Source organism: Danio aesculapii, chromosome 4 (genome assembly GCF_903798145.1).
Source record: "Danio aesculapii chromosome 4, fDanAes4.1, whole genome shotgun sequence".
Classification (NCBI taxonomy): domain Eukaryota; kingdom Metazoa; phylum Chordata; class Actinopteri; order Cypriniformes; family Danionidae; genus Danio; species Danio aesculapii.
The window spans coordinates 53,465,610-53,483,995 of NC_079438.1; the positions used below are offsets into that span (position 1 = coordinate 53,465,610).

The following is an 18,386-nucleotide window of genomic DNA, read 5'->3' on the forward strand; positions in this document are numbered from 1 at the left end:
ACACGGGGAGAACATGCAAACTCTATACAGAAATGCCAGCTGACCCAGCCAAGGCTCGAACCAGCGACCTTCTTGCTTTGAGGTGACAGCGCTACCCACTGTGCCACCGTATCGCCACCCTACGGCCAATTTAGTTAATCCAATTCACCTATAGCACATGGGTTTGGACTGTGGGGGAAACTGGAGCACCTGAAGGAAACCCACGCCAACATGGAACATGCAAACTCCACACAGAAATGCCAACTGACAGCCGAGGCTCGAACCAACGACCTTCTTGCTGTGAGGCAACAGTGCTAAGCCACTGTGCCGCCCATTTTAAATTATATATATTCAGAAATGTACCCATTCATATATAATCAAAATATACAGGATTTTAAATGGGATTATTGAATCATCTGTGGACAGAGATGGGTTTAGACTAGTTACCTCACCTCACACTTCGGTATTTATATGTTTATTGTTTATTTTATTTTAATTTGTTTATTAGTAGTGCATATGATTTGTGATTTAAGTTATTATTTTATATCCCCTGTAACATGTTCTTATCCAATGTAATTTGTAATTGTATTTTAACTGTAAATTGGAAATTCTGTTGTTACAGGTGGCATATACTGCACTATCTAGCATCAAATTTCAAAATAAACACAATAAATTACCAAAAGATACAATTAAACACACCTTATGCCTCTTCGAGGTGGAGCTGAATAAATCTATAATCTGTATATCCAGCATTTTGCATCCTGACGTGAGTTTCAACATGTCTCATGCAGTTGTAAACAATCTGCATCTCCTGTTTTCAAAATAAAAGTCCCACATGCATAGTAAGTTAAATATGAACTTAAAAATAACTAAGGGAGAAAATTATCATTGTTGTCTCACTAGGAAACATTGTGGCTTATCAAACACAGCCTGAAACGTGCATGTTAATGATCCCAGAGCAACATTTCAGTCTTTGTTTTGGCTAGTGATGTGTGATGTGGCTGCTCGTCAGGTCCGGATGACTGAAGTACATCTAAAGTACATCTAAAGTACTTGCAAACTATGAGGGTGTGGCTTGTGAGTCACGCAACAGTCTGCTTTGTGTTTTGATTTGGGTTTTTGTTCACTGACGTTTCACACTTGTGGATTTGACATGAGAAAATATGATGTTTGAGGCTCACGGTATGGCCATTTCCATGTAGACCATTGTTATTGGGTGTAAACAATAACAATGGTCCTAACATTTTTCCTGTATTACTTTTTCATTTCCATAGCTTCCAAGAATCCAAAAAGGTCCACATATTGCTAAATAATATTATTATGGCTGTTTTATTGTTAGGATTTGATTAAAATATCTCTAATTACAGTTACTAAATAGTTTGACAAGAAGCAGGAAATGTTTATAGGCCAGTGGCATCGCCATATTGAAATGGTCTATACTGATCTCTTATTATTCGACTATGCCAAGGGCCTAGGGGTACTTAACTTTTCTTTACAGGGCACCTTTAAATTTGAAAAATGTGAAGAGAAAAAAATACACACAAACAAAAATATACATAATGTTAGCCCTTTTTACATCCTCCATGGCAACATACAATATATATGGCCATATTGCACAACCCAAGCCAGATGAAGTACTTGACTCTGGTCACCTGATACACTTTTGCCCTGAAGGCTGAAACCGGAGGCTTTGGATCACATTCACAGAGTCTGCGTGTGAATAATCTTCACACGTTACAAAACATGCTAGTGTAAAGCTGTTGTGTGTTTAACCCGGGTGTGTTTGTTTGTTTGTCTCCGCTTAGCCGAGGAAGTTTGCGTTCTCCCGAGGCGCCGGATGCAGACGATGAAGATGCACGTCTGGAGGCGGAGAGGAAGCTGGAGGAGCTGAAGAGGAGGAGAGACGAGATGGAGAGCGAGGAGTTCGAGAAGATGCGGCAGAAGCAGCAGGAGGCCGAGGTGGAGCTGGAAGAGCTGAAGAGGAAGAGGGAGGAGAGGAGGAAGGTGCTGGAGGAGGAGGAGCGACAGAGGAAGCAGGACGAGGCAGACAGGAAGACCAGAGAGGAGGTCTGTGTGTGTGTCAGTGTGTGGGTGTCTATCTATCCATCTTTCTATCCATATATCTATCTATCTATCTATCTATCTATCTATCTATCTATCTATCTATCTATCCATCTTTCTATCCATATATCTATCTATCTATCTATCTATCTATCTATCTATCTATCTATCTATCTATCCATCTTTCTATCCATCCATCCATCCATCCATCTGTCTATATCATTCCATCTACCCATCCATCCATCCATCCATCCATCCATCCATCCATCCATCTATCTATCCATCTAGCTATCTATCTATCTATTATTCCATTGACCCATCCATACATCCACACATCTATCCATCCAACTATTTATCGTTCCATCTATCCATCTGTCTATCATTCCATCGACCCATCCATCGACCCATCCATCCTTCCATCCATCCATCCATCCATCCATCCATCTATCTATCTATCTATCTACCCATCCATACATCTATCTATCCATCTATCATCTTTCCATCCATCCATCCATACATACATCCTTCCTTCCATCCGTCTGTCTGTTCGGTCGGTCAGTGCTCTCTCTCTCCCTCTCTCTCAGTGTGTCAATATTGAACACCCACATCATTCAGCTTAATTCCTCCTGATGTACATTAGCATGAGTGTGTGATGGTGGCCAGTGTGAGTTCCACACGGCTGCACATGAGTGTCAGACTTGAGCTGTCTCCGAAACTCAGCCGTGTCTCCTCGTGGAGGCCTGCGCTCGGCATTGTAATGCAAATATGTTCCTTTTTCCTAATGAACAGAGGCAGTAAATGGGGAAAAAAAGGACTAATTAGAGATTAGAGGCCCCCGTGCTGATGCTGGCGGCCGGTGCCAAAAACTGTGGTGTAAATAAAAAGGCTTCTTTATGATTTCCCAGATGCTGTGGAATGCAGACGGCTGCCAGTTCACATTACGCTTCCACAAAGATAGACGCAGTCTCGCTTTTATATTGTTCGCTCGTCTCATTATCATATGTTGGTTTATTGCTGTGAGCACATTTGCTTAATATTTTCTAAAACTGCAATTCCAGCCTCTAAAATATCCATTCAGAGCGCTTTACAGCTCATAAAATAACTATGTCAGCCTACCAATACAATCTTCATTTCTTTCTTACATCCGTCAATCATTTCTTTGTTTATTTGCTCATTCCGTCCACCCATCCAACCACTTTTCATTCATTTGTTCATTTATATTTAGTTTATTAGTCGTCTTGCTCCATCTATTATTCGTCTGTTTGTCTGTTCATCTATTGTTTATTTTTCCATTTATCCATCATTAGATATTTGGTTAGTTTGTTCATTCCATCCATTCATTGTTCATATCTGTCTGTCTGTCTGTCGGTCTGTCTGTCTGTCTGTCTATCTATCTGTCTGTCTATTTTTCATTTATCAATCCATTCATTCTTTAGTCTATCATCTATATATCCATCCATCCATCATTAGTCCATCCATCCATCCATCCAGTTGTTTGTTCCATCTATCATTCAGTCCATCTTTCCATCATTCGTTTGTTCATTCAATTTATTAATCTGTCCATCCATAGATCCATCAATCCATCCATCATTTGTTTGTTTGTTCTATCTGTTTTTCATTTTGTTATCCATGTGTCCCTTCCTCTGTCTGTCTGTCTTGTTTGTTCCATCTATCACTCAATCCATCCATCCACCATTCCTTTGTTCATTACATTTTTGAATCCATCCATCCATCCATTATCTATTTGTTTGTTTGTTTTTATCTATCTATTTCCATTTATCCATCCATTCTTTATTCCATCTATCCATCCATCCATTTGTTCCATCTATCATTCAGTGCATCTTTCCATCATTTGTTTGTTCATTCAATTTATTAATCTATCAATCCATCCATCATTTGTTAGTTCATTTGTTAGTTTGTTCTATCTGTTTTTCATTTTGTTAACCATGTTATCTGTCTGTCTGTCTGTCTGTCTGTCTGTCTGTCTATCTATCTATCTATCTATCACCGATCTGTCCATCCATAGATCCATCAGTCCATCCATCATTTGTTTGTTTGTTCTATCTGTTTTTCATTTTGTTATCCATGTGTCCCTTCCTCTGTCTGTCTGTCTGTCTTGTTTGTTCCATCTATCATTCAATCCATCCATCCACCATACCTTTGGTCATTACATTTTTGAATCCATCCATCCATCTATCCATCCATTATTTATTTGTTTGTTTGTTTGTTTTTATCTATCTATTTCCATTTATCCATCCATCCATCCATCTATCCGTTTGTTCCATCTATCATTCAGTGCATCTTTCCATCATTTGTTTGTTCATTCGATTTATTAATCTTTCATCTATCAATCCATCCATCATTTGTTTGTTCATTTATCTATCTATCTATCTATCTATCTATCTATCTATCTATCTATCTATCTATCTATCTATCTATCTATCTATCTATCTATCTATCTATCTATCTATCTATCTATCTATCTATCTATCTATCTATCCATCAGTCCATCCATCAGTCCATCCATCAGTCCATCCATCCTTGATTCGTTTGTCATTGGTTTATCAATTCATCCATTATTTGTTTAATTTGTTTGTTTGTTCTTTCTATTTTTCAGTCTTCACTCTATCATTTCTTCCATTCCTCCATCCATTTATCATGTCTATGTGTCCATCCATCTGTTGTTTGTTTCTTGCCATTCCTCTATCATTTGTTAGTTCAATTTAGTTTAATTAATTGGTTCTATCCATCATCCATCATCGTTCAGTCCATTCCCCTTTTCATAAATTGTGCCCGTGAGCTGACAAACCTGTGTTTACGCTCTTCTACAGGAGGAAAAGAGGAGGATGAAGGAGGAGATAGAGAAGAGAAGAGCAGAGGCGGCTGAAAAGCGTCAGAAAGTGGAGGATTCAGTGGACGGAGAGGCCAGAAAGCCTTTTAAGTGTGTCAGTCCCAGAGGATCCTCACTGAAGGTCAGTCGCTGCTGTCCGAGGAACACACTGTCCCCACCAAACACACAATCATCCGCAATAGCTTGTAAACATAATGAGGAGGAGAACAACTTGATGATTGTGTGTTAATGCAGCTGGTGTTGGATTGTGCGCTGAAGCGTGCCTGTGCTAGTTTAAAGGGAATAATACCCTTTGTTACTATTGTCCACAAAGGTTTCACAGTTACTGCAGTTGTTGCTAGTACAAAAAAAAAAGATTTAATTTTGGCCACTGCTGTGGTTAGAAAATAATGTAATGCACTGGAAATGTAGATGAAAATATATATAATATAATATAATATAATATAATATAATATAATATAATATAATATAATATAATATAATATAATATAATATAATATAATATAATATAATATAATACAAAGACATGCGGTATAGGTGAATTGAAAAAACTAAAAATTGTCAGTAGTCTATGAGTGTGTGTGCGCAAATGAGTGTGTATGGGTATTTCCCAGTACTGGGTTGCAGCTGGAAGGGCAGCTATTGAGTAAAACGTGCTGGAATAGTTGGCGGTTCATTCTGCTGTGGCGACCCCTGAAATAGAGACTAAGTTGAAAATGAATGAATGAATAATTTAATATAATATGCAAGATACATCATTTCAACACAATTATGAATAAACATAAGTAAAGTTTCCTCCATTAAAAGTTTTAGAATTGTTATCCTAAAGGAATGTAAAAAGCCTAATGTAATGCAACTTGCTTTTGTTAGTCAGTTTGAACAGTTTTTTACTACTTTTATATATTTGAATTATTCCCAATAGTTTTGTATCATAAAGATAGCAATGAAGCAGACATGGCATTAAATACATTTTTTAACATCTTTTAATATTAAATAATAATAATATAATAACGTTAATATTTAATGTTGAATGTTTTTACTCCATTTTGTTAACTAAAACGTTCATACAGTTGAAATCAGAATTATTAAACCCCCTTTGACATTTTTTTTATCTTTTTTAAAATATTTCCCAAATGTTGTTTAACAGAGCAAAGAAATTTTCACAGTGTGTCTGATAATATTTTTTCCTCAGGAAAAAGTCTTGTTTGTTTTATTTTGGTTAGAATAAAAGCAGTTTTCAATTTTTTAAAAACCATTTTAAGGTCAAAATTATTAGCCCCTTTAAGCTGTATTAATTTCCTATAGTGTACAGAACAAACCATCATTAACATTAACTTGCCTAATTACCCTAACCTGTCTAGTTAACCTAATTAACCTAGTTAAGCCTTTAAATGTCCTTTTAAGCTGTATAGAAGTGTCTTGAAAAATATCATGTCATGTCATCATGACAAAGATAAAATAAATCAGTTATTAGAAATGAGTTATTAAAACTATTATGTCTAGAAATGTGTTGAAAAAAAATCTGCTCTTCGTTAAACAGAAATTGGGGTAAAAAATAAACGGGGGTTAATAATTCAGAGGGTTTAATAATTCTGACTTCAACTGTATTTAAAAGTATTTTTGTGTATAGCATTTTCCCCACTTATTATCTTTCATGTCTTCATTTTATTACCAGTTATAATTTTGCAACGTGAATGCATTTATTCCACTGTCTGATTTGATAGATACAATCCTAAGTCGTCTTAATTATATTAACTGTGAAATTATTCATTAAATTTGAGAATTAGATTTATATTTATTAATGTTTTTTAATGTTTTTTTTAATGCCCCTTCTTTTACAGTCTGTCAAAATACAGGATGGAAATATTAATTTGGCTAATATTAATTTCATTTGTCTGGCAACAGCCCTATGTTGTCTTATTATATTCACTGAAACTATTAATTAAAGGTAAAATAAGGATTAAATAAATTAATTAAAGATAAATTAGAATAAGATTTAAAGGATAAATTTAAGTTTTATAAATATCCTTTCTGTTTTCATCTGGTATTCTCTGGTGTAATAGTTGAGTATATCTAGTGTACTTCATTTGGTATTTATATATTTATTTATCTTATTTTGTTCATTGAGTTGACGAAAGAGGGGTTGGGGGATGGGATTGACCATGGACAGTATATCACTGTTTATCTCTCTCAATATTTACCTTGTTTTTATCAATAAAAGATTGAAAGTAAAATAAAATACCTTTTCTTTTAAGCCAAAAAATTAATTGGAAATAAATCGGTTACATCTTAACATGCTATAGAGAAGCCGCTTATAAAATATATTGAAAAGACAGTAGCTGGTGAGCAAATAGGCTAATATAACGCGGCTATTGTAGTGTGGTGGTCGTTGTGCAATGAGAAATGACATCATGCGTTTTTGTCAAGACATCAGCATTGACCGAAATGCCTTCCCTATTTATCATATGCAGATGATCCGTTCACAGATCTGCTTTGTCATCATGTACTCTGTATGTACTGCATGCTGTGTGATGCATTGGTGTGATTTTAAACTCCTATTCTGTGGAAAGTCAGATCAGTTTAACTTAAATCGCTGTTATATCATGAAATTAAATGAGTAATTGATTAGAACCAAATTAAATGACATGTTTTGATGATCCACAACTTTTCCTGCTACATGCATGAATATGAGTTTCCTGCTGTCAGTGGTTTTGAAGACTCTTCCCTTTTGGTATCCATCTTTTTTTAGTATTTACCAAAAATACAAAATGGCGCCTTGGTGTTTTAGCGAGATAAAGCCGATCTGCTGTCCGCAAGACGTGCATTCTGGGCGCAGGAAGACCATTAGACTAATAGGATTACTGTAACCACATTCTGACGGAGCCGTTTCAAACGCGCCTGAGAATGGGGAATTTCCTGCTGAGGAGTATTTTAGGAACTCCCACATTCGGTCGAGGAGGGGGAAATGAATTTTTTTTTTTCTCTAGATACTTTCGTGGTGTGTATGTGTGTTGTCTGTGTGGTTTTTGTTGTTGCTTCACGGGAACACTTTCCCCCCCTCTTAGCCCTGTTGTCATATATCATAAACATAGGCCACAGTTCCCACAGAGAGAGAGAGAGAGAGTGAAAGAGAAGAGGGCTGAAAAGGGCCCTGCTTTTCCTGGCCCCGTGACAGTTTCATACTGAAAAGAACAGACTAGTCTCTTGCCTCTCAGAATAGCAGAGTCTGACAGACTGTGTGTGTGTGTGTTTGTGAGTGAGAGAGAGAGAATGAGAGATAGTGTGTAATAAATTTTGTCTATGGAGTGTCCTTGTAAAACGTGTGTGTGAGACAGAGAGAGACAATGTAAAGGGATACAAATTTGTTATTAAGCTGGTTTACAGGGACACACCTCAAGTCCCTGTAATTCAAAATGGCTATAAAAGCACATGTATACGTGTGTGTGTTTGTATGTGTGTGAAATAGAGAGGTTTAAGTGATTTACAAGGACGCAAAGTTGTATTGTAACATGTGTGACTTAGATGTACTCTATTAAGCTGGTTTATAGGGACATTCAATTCAAAACGGCTATAAAATCATACTTAATGAGATACTTTACAATTAAAAATTTAAGGGGAGGCGTAGGGCCATATATAATAAGTGTTTTTACTGTATAAAATACATTACGCCTATGGAGCATCCCTATAAACCATATATACATGTGTGTGTGTGTGTGTGTGTGTGTGTGTGAGTGGGTGAGAGAATGTACTGGTGTATGTGGTTTACAGGGATACAAAGTTGTATTGTAACATGTGTGACTTAGTTGTACTCAATTAAGCTGGTTTACAGGGACATTCGATTCAAAACGGCTATAAAATCATACTTAATGAGGTCTTTTAAGTTAAAAAAATTTGGGGGAGGCGTAGGGCCATATATAATAAGCGTTTTTACTGTATAAAATACATTATGCCTATGGAGCGTCCCGGTAAACCATGTATAAGCGTGTGTGTGTGTGTGTGTGTGTGCGAGAGAGAGAGAGAGAGAGAGAGAGAGAGAGGAAGTGTGTATACAGGTATGCAGGTTTATGTGGTTTAAAGGGAAACAAAGTTGTATAATAACTTGGGTAGGACTTAGTTGTACTCTATTAAGCTGGTTTACAGGGACACACCTCGAGTCCCTGTAATTCAAAATGGCTGTAAAATCATACATAATGAGGTCTTTTGAAATTAAAAAAATTGGGGGTGATGTAGGGCCATATATAATAAGCATTTTACTGTATAAAATACATTACGCCTATGGAGTGTCCCTGTAAACCATGTACATAATGTGTGTGTGTGTGTCCATGTGTGTTTTCTCCTCATGGCCAAAGCATTGACCTTTTTCAAATCTATCTTTTGTCTGATTTCTCTCCACAGATCGGTGAGAGGGCAGAATTTCTCAACAGATCAGCACAGAAGAGGTGATCACTTGTGCTGTTATTTCCCTTACAGACTTTGTCATGAAAACATGTTATTGAGGCCCCGTTTACACTAATGCGTTTTCGTTTTAAAATGCATACGTTTTGCTACGGTTACGTCATCCCACCACACTACGCTGGAGTTTTCGAGCCCAGAAAATGGAGCGTTTTGAAAACGCTGGAGAGGCTCTCATATGGGTATGTGCGCAAAGCACGTTGCAGTGCATGCCAGAGAGTGTGTGTGTGTGTGGTCAAGTGATGTGCGTTTCCAGCGGTGTAATGGGGACGGAGAGTTCAGAAACGCTGGGTGTGCTAGTGTGGACGCGGATCGTTTTCATTCTAAAACGCCGTTTTAAAACTAAAACGTACTAGTGTAATCGGGGCCTCAGTTTACCGCTTGCGCCTCTGAAGGGTTTCAAAAAAATAAGATTAATTGCATAAATTATTAATGTGAAGTATTTTGGGTGGGTTAAATGAATGTTCTAGTTCTGAAACATGTTCTTTCCCCCGCAGTTGTGGCACAGTGTTGATTTACCACAGTGTTAATTAAGTTGACTCTGCCCTCAGTGTGTAAAAACAAAGATGTATGCAATAATAAAGAAGTCAGCTGTTTACATGTGATAAATCCACCCACAGGAATTTTGTTGATAATTCATCATTAAATGTTTACAACAGCAGTCTCACCTCAAACAGAATAATAACTAATATCTGTAGTCTATCTGTCTGTCTGGCTGTTTATCCATCAATCTGTTGATTTATTCTATTTATCTGTCTGTCTGTCTGTATGTTTGTATGTCTGTTGTTCTATCTATATCTGTCTGTCTGTTGTTCTGTGTGTCTGTCTGTCTGTTGTTCTATCTATCTATCTGTCTGTCTGTCTGTCTGTCTGTCTGTCTGTCTGTCTGTCTGTTTGGATGTCTGCTGTTCTATCTATCTATTTCTGTCTGTCTGTTCTATCCATCCATCCATCCATCCATCCATCCATCTATCTGTCTGTCTGTTTGTTGTTCTATCTATCTATATCTGTCTGTTGTTCTGTGTGTCTGTCTGTCTGTCTGTTGTTCTATCTATCTATCTATCTATCTATCTATCTATCTATCTATCTATCTATCTATCTATCTATCTATCTATCTATCTATCTATCTATCTATCTATCTATCTATCTATCTATCTATCTGTCTGTCTGTTGTTCTATCTGTATCTGTCTGTTGTTCTGTGTGTCTGTCTGTCTGTTGTTCTATCTATCTATCTATCTATCTATCTATCTATCTATCTATCTATCTATCTATCTATCTATCTATCTATCTATCTATCTATCTATCTATCTATCTATCTGTCTGTCTGTCTGTCTGTCTGTCTGTCTGTCTGTCTGTCTGTCTGTCTGTCTGTCTGTCTGTCTGTCTGTCTGTTGTTCTATCTATATCTGTCTGTTGTTCTGTGTGTCTGTCTGTCTGTTGTTCTATCTATCTATCTATCTATCTATCTATCTATCTATCTATCTATCTATCTATCTATCTATCTATCTATCTATCTATCTATCTATCTATCTATTTGTTGTTGTGTGTGTCTGTCTGTCTGTCTGTCTGTTGTTCTGTCTGTCTGTGTCTGTCTATCTATCTTATCTGTCCATCCATCTATCTATGTCCGTCTGTCTTTTATTTGTCAGGCATGAATGGTTGATTGATTTTTTTTGTTGTTGTTGTTGTTGTTTTATCTATAATCTTTTATTGTGAAAGCAATTTTCATGAATACCAGCATGGCCTGACATTTATATATATATATATATGTGTGTGTGTGTGTGTGTGTGTGTGTGTGTGTGTGTGTGTGTGTGTGTTGTCAGTTCTGTGAAGGCGTCTCACGCTCCTGTGGTGTCTAAGATTGATAACCGATTAGAGCAGTACACCACCGCAGTGCAGGTGAGCACTACATCATCTCTCCAACTCAACACGCACACAAGATCAATCTAAAGGAAACGGCACAGGCTCATCTCCGCTTTTCCCTTCCGCATTTCTCTCCATTCAGGGCAACAAGGAGGTCAGATCTCCCAGATCAGGCGCCATAGATCTTCCAATGGTGACGGACGGCATTCGCAACATCAAGAGCATGTGGGAGAAGGGAAACATCTTCGGTTCTGGCGGGAGCCCGGCCTCCACCAATAAGGTTTGAGATGATCTTTCATATAGACGGGTGTTTTTTCCAGTGAAGTCTAGAAGGGATACAGCTGCGGATAATTGGGAATGCGTGTATATACAGTACTGAGCAAAAAGCTTTGACCACTTGTATTTTCAACAAAATAAAAAGGTTTAAAGTCATTTATTTCTATACTTTTCTGTAGGATGTCAGTTTGAAATGTCAATTTATATTTCCAAACATGATTTTTGTCATTAATTGTGGCTATACAGGGAGATTAATTATGTAAAAGTTAATTGATAAATAATTTATGCATTATTTTTGAAAGCATCCTCATTTTACAGCACTTTACACAGTACTGAGCTTTGCAGGTAGGTTTTTAAAGCATATTCGAGATGTTGCCAAAGTTATTCTGGATTTAGTTTGTCTCGGTTTGTTCTGTTTCTTCATGTCATTCCAGACAGACTGGATGATGATCACAGCAGATCTCTGTGTGGAGGTTTAAAGTCCGTCATTTCTGTTTTTTCTGTAGAATATCAGTGTGAAATATCAGTTTACTTTTCCAAACATTATTTTTGTCATTAATTGTAATCATGAGAATATTGTCAGCACAAGGAGAAGAACTTTGGGAACATCTCTAAGATGCTTCAGAAAAAACCTACCTGCAAAGCTACCTGAAAAACTATAGGCAAGTGTACCACGTGTTTAAAATGCATCACACCAAATGTTGATTTGATTTAGCTACTATAAGTTAATTGATAAATAATATCTATTTATTATGCATTATTTTTGAAAGCACACTGCAAGAAATGTTTTCTCACGTAGATGTTTTGTCTTGTTTCTAGTCCAAATATCTAAAAACTCTTAAATCAAGAAGCATTTTATAGACAAGTACAACATATTGTCTTGTTTTAAGAAATAATATGCCAGAATTAAGTGAGTTTTTTTTTATTAAAACAAGCAAATTAATCCTCCAATGGTGTGAGCAAAACTATCTTATGTCAAAAGGAAAAACACGATTATTTAGCTTGCTTTAAGGAAAAATTCACTTAATTTTGACATATTATTTCTTATAACAAGACAATATGTTTTGCTTATCTAGAAAATGCTTCTTGGTTTAAGAACTTTTAGATATTTGGACTAGAAACAAGATAAAACATCTAAGTAAGAAAACATTTATTGCAGTGCATTCGGTCACTTTATTTTGATGGTCCGCTTGTTGAATTTAAGTTACATTGCAACTAATTCTCGTTAGATTATAAGTAGACGGTGAGGTTGGGGTTGAGGTTAGGGTTAGTGTAAGTTGACATGTACTTGCAAAGTTTCTTATAGTCAGTTAAATGTCTGGTAAAGGAGCATATCAACAGATAATAAAGTGTTACCGTACATTCTCATTTTACAGCATTTTCATACAAGTGCCTACAACTTTGAACAGTACTGAGCTTTGCAGGTTGTTATATTGCCAAATGTGCTTCACACACACAAGGAATTTGTTTTGGCTACAGAAGTTTCCAGTGTACATAAAGTGACAAGTGACAAAATAAATATGAAAAAAAGACGATAAACATTAAACAGAGATGCATTTAGTCAAAAAAATCTGGATGTTAAATTGTGTGTACAGATTTGTTATAAATATACAGGTTATAAGGAGCTGTGTACAAATGCGAATGGAGAAGGTATTGTATATTGATATAAGGTGCTGTGTACAAGTGTGTATGAGAAAGTATTGCATATATTTATTTATTTATTTATATACGGTAACATACGCTAACATAGACGGTAACATATATATATATATATATATATATATATATATATATATATATATATATATATATATATATATATATATATATATATATATATATATATATATATATAGACAAACTAAATCCAGAAAAGCTTTGGCAACATCTCTAATATACTTATTATATAATAAGTATATTAGAGATGTTGCCAAAGCTTTTCTGGATTTAGTTTGTCTCAGTTTTTTCAGTTTCTTCATGACATTCCAGACAGACTGGATGATAATCCGATCAGATCTCTGTCTGGAGAACTGGCTGTTGTCAGAATCCTTGTGCAGACAATAATCTCACTGTATAATTACAATTAATGACAAAATCTGACATGCTACAGAAAAATATAGAATATATATAGATACAACATATATATAAATGTATATTACTATATATGGTACTATTTTTATGCTGATGTGAGGGGTAGGTTTAGAGTTGGGGTAGGGAGTAGGTGTTAATAAAACACAATGTCATGGGTAATTTAATAAATAATCTAAAATTTCCGTACGGAGCTGTATCCCTTCTAGGAGCAAGCCACTTTTCCTCATGGACCCATTTCCTCTCATTCAACAACGTCATCGTTAAAACTTTAACCTAAAAGGGAGTGTTTTCTTCCGTCCCGTTCCAGGATGCAGCTGGGATAAAGGTGGGCGTGGCCGGTCGCATCAATGATTGGTTGAATAAAACTCCAGAGACGGGCAAAATGTCAGGAGGAAGACCTGCTGTAAGCCTTTGACCCTCTACTCTTAATGCATTATATCAGCATATACTGATTCTTGTTGTTTGACGCCACCTAGTGGTACTGATTCAACCCAGAGAGAAATGATGCAAAGCCCTGAACTAAAACAGATGTTAAAGAAAACATTAGAAAGAGATTCATGGGAGCTTTTGCTCACTAATTTCAGCCGTTTATATATACATGTGACTATTTCTGTCATGTAATCACGCAGCAGTCATTAATGGGCTTGTTTCTCTCACGTCCTGTCTGCTTCAGCAGGCCTGTAATCTTTCATTGCTGATTGGCTGTTTATTTTAAAGCTCCGGCTTCGATGTTCAAATATGGATGTAGTAAGAAAGGAAGCTATAAATATATTTAGACGCACAAATCTGTGTTCGAAAAGGAGCTTGGTGCAATAGTTCAAACTTTGAACATTGAAAGGAATCAAAGATTTGTGATCACAATAGCTATATTTGGTAAATCAGCAATGCCTAATTTCATAAAGCTATTCCATACTACAACTCAACCTAGCCAAACAATGCAAATAATTTTTCTGAACATCACAATTTCACTAAAACACAATTTGCATTAGAAATTCCATGCATTTTTCTGAAAATAGAAGAGGTTGTGTGATTAATTTATGGTTTGCTCATCTGGGGGGCAGTATTGTTACACATTTTCAGCCTTTAAGAAAGCGGTGTAAGGTTACAGAGGCAGTTCACACCTAATTTACGCTCTCCCACAGCGTTTAACACAATGGGACTGACCTTTGACCAGCACTTTTGCTCACACACATTTGTTTCCTAGCAAAACTGACATTACATATATCCACTAGTTATTTAAAATGATAAATATGCCGACTGAATAACCTTCAGTCATATGCCTTCACTGTTTTCTTGTCACTCTCTCTTTTCTTTTCCACTGTTAGATTTCCCTCTGCTTCTAGCCTTGGGCTTTTTTCCTCTGCTCTTTCTTCCGCTCTCTTTCTCTGCTGAGGATCAGGTATGATATGCAAGTATGCGTCTCTGCTAGGGCTGCACTGTATTGGAAAAATCAGACATTGCAATATTTAGTTTTTCTGCAGTAAATATTCCGATATACTGTATATACAAGTACACCAAATGACTTAAACTGCTATTTAGGATGAATTTATTAAAATGGATTACCTATTAATTAGTTAATTATGCATGTAATATAATAAACAAATATCAAGCATAGATAAATACAAAAGAGCAAAGACAGAAGTGTGATAATAGTAGTGTTTTAGGGTTTGCAGCGCAGTGAAGTAGCATTCAACTACAGAATTTGAATAATCAATGTGAAATACCTCAGCAAATGTCTTTACTGTATAAATAATTCACTAAAATTATACTTAATATAACTTTATTTAAGATTTTATATGGGTCTGAATTCTCTGAACACTCTCAGGCCTTAAAAACATGTGCTAATGATAAACTTCCACTCCATTATGGTTAAACTCTACAATAACTTCCCAATTCTCATGTGTTCTGAATTGGTCAACTATAATCATAATTCAACTTAGCATATCCTGCGATGTGACTATGCGACTATGTCAATATTGTGCAGCCCTAGTCTCTGCCTTAAGGACACTGGCATCCCTTATGTCACTTCTCTGGGATTGACATGCGTGTATGTGTGTGTTTACATGAGTTGTGTAGTTCAGGGTCATCTCACTAGTGATATTACACCCCTTTTACCCTCCCGCAGGACCTGAAACCGGGTGACGTGACCAGCAAACGCAGTCTATGGGAAAACAAAGGCTCCTCTGCTACCAAGGTAACCAAACACAATTTTTTTCCCTCCCCAATCAGCCCGACTCGCTCTCACTCGGTTATTTATACACATTTTCATAAGCCCCTGGAGAATGCATTAATAAAGCACTTATTTGTCCAAACAACAGGCTGTTGGTTTTTATAACCCTTCAGGCATGCTATTAGGACTTGTGGAGACCGTTACAGTCATAACAGCACTCTAGCATGATATCTGCCGACAAAAATAACGTTGCCTGTGTGTTTTGTGTTTGAAGCTGTCCCCTAGCTAATTGTCTACAGATCTGACCACCTTGAGGAGGTAAATGTTACTTTATCGCAGTGGAATGTGCAGTGTTTGATGAGCCACACTTCATGCATTTATCACAAGATGGCTGAGGAATTGTGATTTCTTGCCTTTGGCTTTTTTCTTTTTGCTTTTCTCTTGCACTTTCACTCTCTGCCATAAGAACAGGCAAACAGTTTGGTTTGCAGGAAGGAAGTGCTTTAAATAGCTGAAGTCACTCCTGAGGCACCAATTGACCCCTTTGTTAAGCTCCGCCTACTTTGGTTGCCTTTTCTTGCTCAGAAAGCATTAGAGTCTGGATTAAGCCTCTTGTAAGTGAAAATACTGCAATTCTGCCATTTTATGCAACCACACGAAACACCCTACTTGCATATTGGTGACCATCCACAATCCACTAGTATCCACTAACATCATGTTGGCAAGTTTTGCAAGAAAAACCCTACATAAATTGTGCTTTAATGCAATTCATTACTGCAGATGCTTAAATGCTGAAGATAGAAGAAGGATTTTTGATGGCTAGTGATGTAGTCAATCATCTGTCATTAATGCATCTATTATGACCTAAATCAATATGCAAATGAATGAATGTTGATTTACTTTGGAGCAAATGTAGGTCAGGATTTATTAAAATATGAAATATTTCATATTTTAAAGGTGCTGTGAAGTGCTTTGAAATGTGCATTTTTTTTTTAATTCGATGTTTGGCGTAATCTCAACTGAAAAGCAAAGAGAGGCTGGGGCATAACGTAGCTCCTCCCCTTTTTAAAAAGCAGCCAATAGCGTTTTGCTAGTTTTGTTAGTAACGTTTTGAAAAGATCCGTTTTGAAATGTACACTATGTGAAACTAATACTTGGGAAAAAGAAAAACTCTTGAAATTACGGACATCTAACAATGGAGAACAAACTTGGCTTTTAACTTAATTCTGAATCTCGGGGCCATCAACAATCTTTGCTGAAATGTCATAAGTAATGTAGCGATTTTAATATCAAAAGGTCAGAGATTTATTTTGAAGCGGAGTTAAAAATCATGTGGAGCCCAAAAGACCACAAAAGCCTCGGTTTTGCCCTCGTTATAAAATAAAAAGTGTAAAGAAACCCTTTTTGTCATTTTACTTCACAAGTCTCGTAAAGTGCTTTGAAATATGCATTTTTTTATTCGATGTTTGACAATCTCAACTGAAAAATTAACAATGGGTAGCTCCTCCCCTATTTAAAAATGCAGCCAATAGCGTTTTGTTTCATCACAGATCTGCCAGTGAGAGTGGTGGAGCTCAAGCGTATCAAATGAAAAGCAAATGAGAAGCGTCTTAAAGTGGGCGGGGCATATCAGATACTACTGAGCATTTGATTGGTCAAGATTTGAAGAGTAGCTGAAGTATAAGGTGAAGAGAACGCATCTTTTATTTCACTGGACGCTTAAAATCAACACCCTAGCCGAACTCCCTAGCAACCACATAGCAATCCTAGCAACTATGAAAAACATTAAATTAATGCATAAGAATCTAATTTAATGCTGAAAACTGAAAAGTCTCTTTGATAGCAAATGTAACACTTTTAGTAAATAGTCAAAATGGGACTGTGAACACATCTGTCACAATTAAATCAACTGTGACCTATGTAAATGAATGCCTATTGATTTACCTTAGAACAAACATAGGTTACCAAATACTGGGTTGTTTGAGTCATTTTATAAGTAACTTGTCAAGGACTTTTCCCTTTTATTTTAAATGTGTATCTTTTAAAGATATTACATTTAAATACAAATATTTTAAAATCTAAACACAAGACTTCCATAAACATATAAGAAGATTATGGAAGGCTGTCGGGGCCAAAATATGAAATTTGGTCATGTATAGTTACAATAGTTGTTTAGTATGCGTGGACATGCACACTTTCACAATTTTGAGGTGCCAATATTTATGCCCATCCATGCCATTATACCATTATGATACCATTCACAAATAAACACGCACTTAAAAAATAAATTTTGCTGCTTGTTCAAACTACTTATTTAAAATGAGTTGAATCAAGGTGACAAGGAGGATCAGTGGGTAGCACTGTCGCCTCACAGCAAGAAGGTTGCTGGTTCGAGTCCCGACTGGGTCAGTTGGCATATCTGCATGGAGTCTGCATGTTCTGCCCGTGATGTAGTGGGTTTCCTCCGCGTGCTCCGGTTTCCCCCACAGTCCAAAGACATGAGGGTACAGGTGAATTGAATAAACTAAATTGGCCGTAGTGTATGAGTGTGAATGAGTGTGTATGGATGTTTCCCAGTACTGGGTTGCAGCAGGAAGGGCATCCGCTGTGTAAAACATATGCTGGATAAGTTGATGGTTCAT

The 18,386-nt window shown here is 36.5% G+C and overlaps 1 protein-coding gene across 6 annotated transcripts in view; it reads left to right on the forward strand.

Moving 5' to 3' along the window:
* Positions 1-18,386, forward strand: part of cald1a (caldesmon 1a) — a 91,692-nt gene that overhangs the window by 63,755 nt on the left and 9,551 nt on the right. For 5 of the 6 annotated variants that reach the window (XM_056456062.1, XM_056456065.1, XM_056456067.1 and 2 more), the window contains 7 exons: positions 1,785-2,046; positions 4,872-5,012; positions 9,287-9,330; positions 11,168-11,243; positions 11,350-11,487; positions 13,882-13,977; positions 15,700-15,768. In XM_056456062.1, coding sequence (XP_056312037.1) covers positions 1,785-2,046; positions 4,872-5,012; positions 9,287-9,330; positions 11,168-11,243; positions 11,350-11,487; positions 13,882-13,977; positions 15,700-15,768 — 826 coding nt within the window. Of the gene's footprint in view, positions 1-1,784; positions 2,047-4,871; positions 5,013-9,286; positions 9,331-11,167; positions 11,244-11,349; positions 11,488-13,881; positions 13,978-15,699; positions 15,769-16,018; positions 16,063-18,386 lie in introns of all 6 variants that reach the window. The other variant, XR_008836645.1, reaches the window with a different exon arrangement.